Source organism: Triticum dicoccoides, chromosome 7B, assembly GCF_002162155.2.
Source record: "Triticum dicoccoides isolate Atlit2015 ecotype Zavitan chromosome 7B, WEW_v2.0, whole genome shotgun sequence".
In the NCBI taxonomy this organism is placed as follows: domain Eukaryota; kingdom Viridiplantae; phylum Streptophyta; class Magnoliopsida; order Poales; family Poaceae; genus Triticum; species Triticum dicoccoides.
Genome location: NC_041393.1, coordinates 717,338,985 through 717,349,876, shown reverse-complemented (window position 1 = coordinate 717,349,876; position 10,892 = coordinate 717,338,985). Strand labels below are relative to the sequence as shown.

At 41.6% G+C, this 10,892-nt stretch overlaps 1 protein-coding gene across 3 annotated transcripts; it reads left to right on the top strand.

Annotated features, from left to right (window-relative positions):
- The first annotated feature begins 450 nt into the window (after positions 1-450).
- LOC119341066 (protein MIS12 homolog) lies at positions 451-9,032 on the top strand. Of its 3 annotated transcripts, none has more exons than XM_037612965.1 (9): positions 451-718; positions 816-894; positions 4,786-4,915; positions 5,014-5,077; positions 6,070-6,189; positions 7,269-7,361; positions 7,445-7,583; positions 8,414-8,554; positions 8,666-9,032. In XM_037612965.1, the coding sequence occupies exons 3-9, from the start codon at positions 4,791-4,793 to the stop codon at positions 8,731-8,733; spliced, it is 750 nt and encodes a 249-aa protein (XP_037468862.1). In that variant the 5' UTR covers positions 451-718; positions 816-894; positions 4,786-4,790; the 3' UTR covers positions 8,734-9,032. The 3 variants fall into 3 exon arrangements, with proteins under 3 accessions (XP_037468862.1, XP_037468860.1, XP_037468861.1); XM_037612963.1 differs by having other exon boundaries at positions 8,414-8,560; XM_037612964.1 differs by lacking the exons at positions 451-718; positions 816-894 and adding an exon at positions 4,377-4,577 and having other exon boundaries at positions 8,414-8,560.
- Positions 9,033-10,892: the final 1,860 nt, after the last annotated feature.

Here is a 10,892-nt window from a genome sequence, read left to right as displayed (position 1 = left end):
TCACTGAAGCTAAGTTGTTGTAGTGGTTAGGGATACTAGTACAGGAAGACATGGTGTCTAGTTCGAATCCTGAGAGGCGCACTTTTTTGCCGTTTTCTCGTTAATTTTCACTGCGCATCGTTCGAATCCTGAGAGCGGTTACACAGGCGCGTCGGCCTTGTTGGGCCAGGCCCAGGTAGGCAGCGCGTGGGCGCCAGTATGCGTTACGGGCGCTAAAGGCGCGGCTTAGGAGTTCCCTATAGGAGGTCCCCTTTTGGCGCTCCAAGGATTCAAATGAAAAATGAGGAGACCCGCCGAACCAGCCAACCCCAGCCCAGCCCAATCCCGCTCTGTTTCTTCCTCTCCACTAGATTCCCTCGTCCCCCGCCGCCGCCGCCGCCGCCCCCGCACACCGGCGACCTCGCTCCGGGCCCGGCCCTCTCCCCCAGCGCAGCTGCCCCCCACCCCACCCACCCCCTCCTCCTCCCCTCACCTTCTCTCCCAGATCGAGCAGCAGGTCAGGCGGCGGCCAGATCCGCCACGGCGCTTCAGGATCCGCGCCGTCGTCACGCGAAGGAGGCCGGCCGCTTCTCTCCAGTCGCTCGCGCGCCAGGAGAGGAGGAGGCGGCGGCCACCGCTTCCTTTCTCGGACTGACGCCGCTCTTCCGCGTGAGGAGAGAGCTCGCTGCGGCTCAGCTGCTCCGACCCTAGCGTCGACGCCATGGGCCTCATCAACAAGGTCCCCCTTCTCTCCCTCTCCATTCGGTTCGATTTGGAGTTCGTGCTGCCCGTGTTGCTCTGTTCGTGAAGCTCTTGCTATCCCCTCTCTGCTACAGGAGAACTTACCCCTGGAGGAGGCATCCGAGAACCTGAGATAAATCTTCGGGCCCAACAAGCAAACCCCAGGAGAAGGAGGTTCGGTTTTGCTCCCACTCTACACTGTTGTTACCTGCACTTCGCTTTCCTGCCACTCATGGACGCTTAACTGAGCCTGGAGGAATTTGACTCTGTTATTAGTTCGTTGGAGTTTTATTAGTTGATTTTTTCTTGACAAAACATTGACTAGGGACTAGATTATGAGAGATGATCAGTGCTAGGGAAAAAGAAGAAGATGCCCACGTACACACAGATCATATACATGAATCAATCGCACACAATAATTATTCAAACACATGATGAATATCTCAAAATGACTAAATTGTACTCCCTCCGTTCCAAAATAGATGACTCAACTTTGTACTAACTTTAGTATAAAATTAGTACAAAGTTGAGTAATCTATTTTGGAACGGAGGGAGTAGTTTAAAGTGTCATCCAGAGTGTTGCATCGAGAAAAAGACATAATAAGTAGCTTATGCTTTGACCATCTACTTGTTGAGGTGAGTTCACATCTCACATAACTATTAGAAAATAACTTCAAACACCACAAACTTAATAGAAAAGAAGTTCAAATGATAGCAACACAAAATAACTCTCTCTAATGAATGAAACAAATATCACAGATTGAGTTTCTTCCTCTCCGGCGTGAGCTTTTTGGGAGGTTTCATTGTTGACTTTGCGGGAGATTTGGATGGAGTCTTCGGAGGGGACATTCAAGTTTGGCTCCTTGTAACCGGCCCATGGGATAATGCAGTTTCCTTGGAAATAGAAATTATATCATAAAACATTGAAATAAGAAAGCAAGTAGGTAATGTACCTTCTTCTGACAGGTGAGGACTACTTGGAGCTTCCCATGGAGCCTCATTTCTCCTAGTTTTCCTATCACATAAAGCGCACACTTATTTGCACAAGGTTGTAAGGACATATTTTGCAGAAGTTGGATAAGTGATTGCACCTCTTCTTTGCCCCATTGTAAGGACATCCAGCTTCCCTTTGCCCAAGTTCATGGCATTTTTTGCATATGTTCTTTCAACCTACCTTAGGTTTATTACCTGAACCCCCTCAAGAGCAGCCTTTATCCTTAGTTTCCTATGCCTTCCTGCACCTGCTTTGGTAGTGTTGCTTGCAGAACAAAACCTGGATCCACTGCAGGCCACTGAGTCTTCTCTCTGAGTGGTTCTATTTCCCCTTGATATGCAGACCTGAATTTTTTTTCATCGAGTAGTAATTGTCAACAAAGTCCTCCAGTTTGACATTAGACGGTGCAGTTAGAACAACTAATGCATGTGGACATCGCTTGTTTTTATGTTGCCACTCCATGCAAGTACTATCGTGTGCCTTGGGCTACATGCCTTATAGTGGGATCTTTCTCTGTATCAGTGACTTTGGACGCCAATCCCTTTAGAGATAGCCTAATCCTCTAGTCCTATCGTTTTATTGTTTAATGATGCCTGGCAGAATTTTTTACCTTCTCCTCTTCCTAAAGAGCTCCATAACCATCTCTCTCATCTTGTCACAAAGTTGGACGATTGGCAAATCCTTTATCTCCCTGACCCAACTATTAAAACATTCTGCAAGATTATTGTGTATGTAGTCCACCTTGATATCCTTGTTGAACGTGCATCTAAATTAAGAGAGTGGACAATGAGATCAAATGGCAAGAAAAATAGCTTGTGATGAAAAATAAGCAAACAATTGACAACAGTAAGAAATGTACCTCATCCATAACAAATTGTGGTATTGTTGTAGGTAGTCATGCACCTTAGGTTATTTGGTTTTTACAAGGTTCATATGATAATAATATGTTGACTTCTTATGTGCCTTAGCAGCAGGCCACATGTGCGGAAAGTTTTCACCACGGAATTTTCTTAACTGCATTTCCCATAAGGTGCCTAAAACATTCTCTTTACTTGGCATCAAGAAAAACATTCTTCTTTGCATTTTTTTCCACCCCCTTGAAGCATTTGTGCATACAACTAACACAAGAAGATCACCTATTGCCTTTTTGTTTGTCTCATGAACCAAGTCTAGATTTCTTCTGTTTCAGCATTAAAAAAAACTAAAAACCACAGGAAACATCCAATTATGTCCATCTAAAGCTCTAATCGCAGCGAGACGCCCATTCCACTTGCCATTCAAATGAGTCGAGTCTATACCTGTGTATGATCTACATCCATTCAAAAATCCATCTATGCAAGGCTTAAATGCAATGAAGAACTTGTGAAAAAGCATATATCGTCTATAATTGGTTTTTTAGATGAGTCGAGTTTATACTTGTGGTGCTCTTCTCTCTACAACACTTCTTGGTGATCTCAACTCAATTTCAGCTTTGAAGTTATGAAGCAATCAAAAACTTTCTTCCCAGCTCCCATATAGATCAAACATAAGTGCTATCTCCTACAAACGAAGTCTCAGAGCGGCTATAATGCCACGATTCCATATCACACTGTGTTTAAAGGTCGGCAATGAGCTATTGTTGATCTATATGGGAGCTGGGAAGAGAGCTTTTGATTGCCTCATAACTTCAAAGCTGAAATTGAGTTGAGATCACCAGGAAGTGTTGTAGAGATCGCTACTAACTATAAACTCGACTAATCTAAAAAGCCAATTATAACGGTAATATGTTTTTTTGCCAAGTTGTTCATTGCATTTAAGCCTTGCATAGATGGATTTTTGAATGGGTGTAGATCATACATAAGTATAGACTCGGCTCATTTGAATGGCAAGTGGAATGGGCACCTCGCTGCGGTTACAACTTTAGATGGACATAATTGGATGTTTCCTGTGGCTTTTAGTTTTTTCAATGAAGAAAACTGAACTTGGTTCATGAGACAACCAAAGAAGGCAATAGGTGATCTTCCTGTGTTGGCTGTATGCACAGATGCTTGCAAGGGGTTAGAAAAATGCAGTGAACAATGCTTTTGCTGATGCCAAGCAAACAGAATGTTTTAGGCAACTTATGGGAATTGTAGTTAATAAATTCCAGAAAACTTTTCAGCATGTGGCCTGCTGTAAGGCATATAAGAAGTCGTCATATGATTATCATATGAACCTTGTAATAACCGAAAAGCCTAAGGTGCAGGATTACCTACAACAGTACCACAATTTGTTATGGATGAGGTAAATTTCTTACTATTGACAATTGTTATTTATTTTTCATCACAATCTATTCTTCTTGCCATTTGTTCTCATTGTCCACTCTCTTATTTTAGGTGCATGTTCAATAAGGATTGTTGCTCTTTCAGCCACCCAGCTCTGAGACGTCGTACTTGCTTTCTTTCTGCTAGTAGAGGCACACATATTCTTGTCCTCCAACTCAGTCACCTTCACACTAATATTCAACATCTCCGGTCTTCTAAAAAAATATGCAGCATGTCCCGTCGTTGCTTTTTTTAGCTGTAATCTTCCAAGGGCATGCATACGTATGCAAGAAGTTGCATGAATCTAAATCCTATAATTACTTGCTGGAAGAATACACTAGCTATGGCGTGTGGACTATGTTGCATCCTAACAAAATATTCTAAGCAGATTAGATTCATCATGCTAGCATGCTGCTACGGACGAGAGTACTACGAACGTTCGCCTCAACATGAGGATTTGCTGGTGACCTGACTTGCCGGCGCCACAACGGATGATGAGTTGATCGCCTAGGGTTGAAGAGGCGCTAGGTTTGGGTGGAGGCATGGAGCGATGTAGGTAGCTATGGCCGATCACCAGGCATGTACGTGTATACGACCTGTGTATATGCGAATCTTCTTTTTCCCTAGCACTAATTATCTCTCACAATCTAGTTCCTTGTCATGTTTTGTCAAGAAAAAATCAACTTTGTAGTTATAATCAAACTCCAATGAATGTAATAACAATTAGTGAAATTCCTCCTGAACCTGGGGTTTACCTTTGTTTCTTCTTGATTCATATGTGGGTGGCAGGAGGAATGGAAGGGGGTGATGAGACCTCGGCGGTGGAGGCGGAGCTGGGGCTGAGCCCTCAGATCTTCATCAATGAGGTCCTCAACATGGTTGATGATGTCCGCTTCCAGGCCTTTGAGTACTGCCTCCAGTTATGCCTCAGGATCCCTCTCCATAACACCAGCTCACTTTCCCCCCTTTGCCGCCTACTGGTTTTGTTAACTTTGCCCTTTCGCTGTCATTCTACAGGGAAGGCGCCCCCGCGGCCGTTGGCGCCGCCACAGCGACCAATAAGGCCGAGGAGCTGGAATGGGTAGGTTTTTTCCAACATCGGGATCCAATATAACTGAACCCTCCTTTGGAATTTTGGAGCATTCAGGGCACTACCAGATTCTAAATGGTCTCCTGGCCAGAGTAGTTACTTTTTACATGCTAATAATGTTACGTCATCTAATTCAGTGATTACACATGGAAATTATTAGGTTTGAATCTGAACTAAACGGCCTCAGTGGCATGCTCACTGTTAGAATACTGACTGCAGTATATGGCTAGTGTATGTGTGTAGTTTTCATAGTCAACACGCATGTTCCTCTCCTGATTGTGGCCAGCCCACGTCTGGCATCGTGGCCAAGTGCCTCTCTGTAACCTGTATAAACATGCCCAAGTGCTAATAGATCAAGTGTGTTTGATCTCAACTTGCTATCACTCAGGTCAAGATGAGTTTGTTTTCCTTGTACTTCCACAGTGGAGGAAACTAAACTGTATCTGCCATGTATAGATATGTTTATTATGTTGGAGTATACCATTCCAAAGGAAATTGATGCAGTGATGTTGCCTTAACTGCCTAAGTAGATGTGTCTTTCATGTGTAGGGTATATGGCTCTTATATTTGCATGTTTGGTGATCCCTTTCTGTAGCAAATGGATATTAATTCTTCTGCTGCAAACTGTGTCTTGGTACTTCATTGTGCCAGGAATGAGATATTCTTTGTAACACATTTGATATAAGGCATTATAATTATGAATGTAAAATGATTACCGAATGGAAGTTTGAGACAGTTAGAAAATTCTCATCATAACTTAGATTCGACCTATAAGGCTATAATTCATCTGGATTTACCTATAGCATGCTTTAAGATATTTAAAACCTGATTTATTTTTCTTATGTAATATTTATATGCCATTGAATTCTCTCTTTTGCTAAAGGCCTTTTGTAACACATATGATTAAATGTTCTGTATTTTTTTGGTCAAAACTTCTGCTGGAGACTTCTGAAATGTGAACTTCGTGATGATTTTTGTCTTAGGGAGTAAATGCAATTTGCAACTTGGTAACGGATGTATTGAACAAAAGAATGAACAATTGGGAGATGTATTGCCTTCGGAAATGTTTAACTGTACCTGAAGGATTTGTGGCGCCTGAAGATGTATGTCTCTTATCTCAAAGTAATTATTATTATTTTCAATCCAGAATTGCCAATTTGACCCACACAACACTTTGATCCACACAATTCATGATTGACTATAGATTATTGCTTCAGATACTTTTTGTCCTGGGGGTTCATAATGTAGAAACTGATGCCCTATCTTATACTGATTCACCCTTTTGTGAAAAGTATTTAATTCAGTTTACTCAGCAATTGACAAGGAAACCTTTCAAGATAAAAGTTATGCACAGTTAATACCAGTCAAGCTTGAACTACTTTGTAAGCTAATTAGAGAATTTGAGTTCTGGTCTCTACTCTATATTGATTAGCATTCCATCATTTCTGACTTTCAGGCTCTGTCTCAACTATGAAAGCTTGAGCTTTAATTTATCTATGTCTTAGCTCCTGACATTATTCAATTGCAGTTTTTCTAAGTGCCAATGGTGTACGCTATGCTCAACTAGGAAGTAATATAATAAATATTAATATCAGCACGACCTTCTGATTCTCAGGAAAAAATATATCTGAACATTTCTTATTGTATCTTATTTTAAATTGCCCGACTAATGAGCATCATTAATTTGTAGGTTGTTGTATTGAAATAGGATACTTTTTTTCTGTTATATGCTTAGCATATATTAATGTAATTCTGTTTTCTATCCATCTCTGTCGAAAATATTCCACTTAGATTTCAATTTCAGATGTCCTAACAGGCAAATATAGATTTACTCAACATCAATTACAGCATTTTACTTAACTGTTTCTAGGGAAACAGAAGTTTAATATTAACCAAGTAGTAAGTCATAACCATCCGCAGTTCAGTTCTTATGTCTAGTAAACTGAATCAGTATGAAACATTTAATTAAGCTTAAGGTCAAGGGCCAGTTCTTTTGGGGCTTATGGCTGGCTGTGGAAATAAGCTGTCCCTTCCCCAGCTTATTCTAGAAGCCCAACCTAAAAAGCCTATTTGGGTTCACTGAAGCCATGCATTATTTATATTTACTTTACAACCTGCATTTTCAAAAACCAAGAGGCATGTAAATGAGTATAATTAATTAATTATATATTTTTTTCATCAGGATAAGTCTTCTGCAATGGTGTTGCATAAAGATGGGAATTCTGATTCGGAACTGGATGCAGAACTTAATTTTTTGAGAAAAAAGTTGGCAGTTGTAAGTACCTAACTCGTAAAGAGTTAGCTTGATGATAATATCTACTACACTTAATCTAACGAACTCTGGTGTTGTTTAATTAGGCTAACATGGAATCTGAAGAACTTAGAAGAGAAATTACTTACTTGGAAAGGCAAGCTACATACAAGAGTAACCTTAATTCCTCTATCGCTGAAGTACTGAAGTTGTATGAAGACAAATCTGTTCAGGAGAATATTCAAGGTATGCCACTAGATTCAGTAATGAATACCTCAAGTAAAGGGTAAAGAGCAAAGAAAATAATACACAATTAGATGTAAACTTCCTACGTTCAGCAGCTTTATGCTGTATGTCTGAATTATGCTTTTGTTGCTCGCCAATGTTGTATTAGTACTCTCAGCTTGCAGTTTTGACTTCAACGTTGATGGCATGCCAAAGTTTTGGTTTATTTTGCTTTCTGAATATCACAAGCTTATGTATATCCATTAAATAAGATGACTAGATTTATAATTTTTTCTCAAAATAATCAGAACTTTTCACTTTGTTGAATTATTTATTTGGACACTCACCAGTTGAGATGATTGGTGAAGGGTTCTTGTGTGAAACGCACACCAGATATGATTTGTTACCACCTCAAGCCCTGAAGTCAATGTTCTTCCCTGTCTCCTTGTTAGACCATCGAGATACTAATTAGTGATTTGGTAGTAAATGCTGCACCTATTAGTATTAGCCATGTAGTCATTGATTTTTGAACAACGGTTCAATAGACCATCAAGCTTTAGTCATCTGCTGATCTTTTTGGTCTAATGTGTTGGCTTTAGCAATCAGAAGGTTCTCACACTTCATTATGACTTGTCAGTTTTTGTCTGGCAATGTTCTATTCTTTTTGCTTCTGGTAATTACAGCTGAACTTGGCTAACAGTATGCTTGACAGAAATCACAAAGATCATATCCCTACACTAAAATTTTGTCTAGATAGTGCTGCTAGCTACTACTGGAGAAGTACTAGCCTTGTTGAGTTATCTCTGGTTTGGTTCAGAATGTATGCCTACTCAACTGCCCTGAACCTGCAGCTTTTGCGAACGCAATACCAAAATTGCACCAGAAAATGAAGGTTATGAAAAGGAAAAAGGTTGAGGTTGAGCCCATGGTGGGTCAAAATGTTTGCAATGTCAATTGCCTCAGAGACCAGAAGCGATTAGCACCGGCCACGGGTAAGGGTGGGTGGGTTCCACCGTCATTTTCCTCTGGATCTCTTCCTTTTTTCGTATGTGTATCCATATATGCCACACACTTTTCTCTCACCACCATGTTTCACATCACAGGCTCTACTCCTAGCACCGAGGACGTTCGAGAGGTGAACGCGTCCGTGAAAGGCTTGCGGAAGGAGTAACTTGTGTTGTGGGCGGTTGCAGTAATCTGTGTACTACCAAGTACGCTGTAATCTTGCCAAGCTACCGTCTTGCTAGCTACCTGAGAACTGCAGTTTTATCAGAACAGCCGCATGTACTACATGTATGCAGATGTCAACTAGTAGATAGATAGAACAACTCGAAATACCAGTAGCACTCTCCAGTCTCCAGAATTCTGCAAGACCTATGTACAGTGCTTGACCCCATCCTTCTTGCCATTTGTTGACCCGGGACGCAATTTCGACAAACAAATACTGTAAAAAAAATCTGTAACAAACTCTCCCTGGGTCTATTCCTGTTTGTTAGTAGGGCAATAGTTTCACCCGCTGGGATTCAGTGGATTGGTGTAATTGGTTCAGATGCACTCGATTACAAGCACATTTGTGCCGAATTGGAGAACATGAAATAGGAGCAAGGGTTGAGAGCTAGGGATTAGATTCATGTGCTTTTCTTGGAGCTGCTTTCTTAATATCTGGTTGAGAGCCAGGGATTAGTTTCATGTGCTTTTCTTGGAGCTGCTTTCTTAATATCTTTTTTTTTCAAGGATACACCATGGAAAATGTGCACCAGTATCATAGAAGAAGAGCCAAACGGGCTATGCAACGCCTATCGGCATAAAACAAACAACACCATGACAACAATGACAAAACAACTTGTCTAGTCGAACCTCAAAGACACAATGACGAGGATGTAAGATCAACCACCGCGTCACAACCAACACGGGACACCAAAACAGCACAACCCCAACTTCACCTCAAGCTGGGTTAAACGCACCCTCCATGCATAGCGCCTAAGAATCAGCAGGAATCACCCGGACTTGAAGAAGACGTCGTCCATGAGGTGCCTATGACGGCCTACATTGCGCCCCGAGAGGCGAGAGCCCATATGCCCACAACAGTAACCAGCACCGAACGGCATATTGCCCCAATCCCTAGCCGATGAGGCCACCACCTCCAACTACAACTTTGGTAGTACATGGTTATTCTCACTTACAAGACGACGAAGGAGGTCAACATTTTGTATTGTCAACATCACTTGTACTATTTTGGTAATTTTTAAAATCATGAAATGATTTTCTCAACCATGCCGTTTACAAGGAAAGCAAAACATAACCATGATCTTCTTCTATGGGTAAGTCCCACAGGCTGCTCTGGTAGCTAAGAATGCAACAGATATCTCGATTATTCATGATAATTTTTTACTCGATCAACATTTAATTATTATAGTTCTTTATTAAGACAATTGTGTCGATATAATCTGACCTGGTTCGTTTATATCCATGTAAAGACTGCAACATGTCTTAATTCATAATCTTCTAACACTGGAACAAGACGGAGAAAGTTGAAAACCAAGGTCTCTATTGGCAGGGATAAAAAAATGATAAAAAAATGTCTTAATTCATAATCCTCGCAGCAGGGTATAAAGATAAAAAATGATCATGAACTTGGTCTCTTTGCCATTTACGATGCCCATCAGGTCTCTATTGGCAGGGATGCAAGGACGGGCTAGAAGACAATACCATAGCACAACTATAGTATTATCGTTGGCACTACGGCGGCGGTTACTTGGGTGTCAAGCTCCATGCCCAAGTTGAATTGGAACTGAAATTCGATTGCGAACATAAACAAAGAGGAAAATCAAGAAAGTCATCTAAACAAATACTAACGGATGAGACTTGCCTGCGCCCATCCGCCCATCCGTGCTCCTGCGTACGTGGCTTAATTTGATTGGAACAAAATAAGGCCCGGGACCATCCCGTTAAAATCAGGGGGATAATTAGATTAGAAAGGGAAAAGAAAAATAAAACAGCCGTATGATGAAGTGGGAGCACGGATGGAAGCATGAGAAGGGAGCAGAGAAGCCGGATCCAATACTAACTCAAAGCCTGTGGTTTACCTCAAAAAAAAAAAGCCTGTGGTCACTTTCCTTAATCGCACGGTTAAAAACCGTTAATTTTTTCGTGAGAGATGAAGGAATGGTAGTATGCACGGTAGCACTACAAAAATGTTCCGTGACTTGCACTCCACTCCTCCCGAACGAGGGACCGAATTGAAAAGTTCCCCGGGACGGACGACGGACGACGGCAGGAGGCACGCGCGCGGCACGTGAACCCCACCCCTAAACCCTTCTCCCCCTCTCC

Coding starts and splice junctions, on each gene's coding strand:
- LOC119341066 (XM_037612963.1), top strand. CDS start 4,791: ATGGAAGGGGGTGATGAGACCTCGGCGGTGGAGGCGGAGCTGGGGCTG. Junction 4,916..5,013: donor GCCTTTGAGTACTGCCTCCA/GTTATGCCTCAG, acceptor GTCATTCTACAG/GGAAGGCGCCCCCGCGGCCG. Junction 7,584..8,413: donor TGTTCAGGAGAATATTCAAG/GTATGCCACTAG, acceptor CTGAACCTGCAG/CTTTTGCGAACGCAATACCA.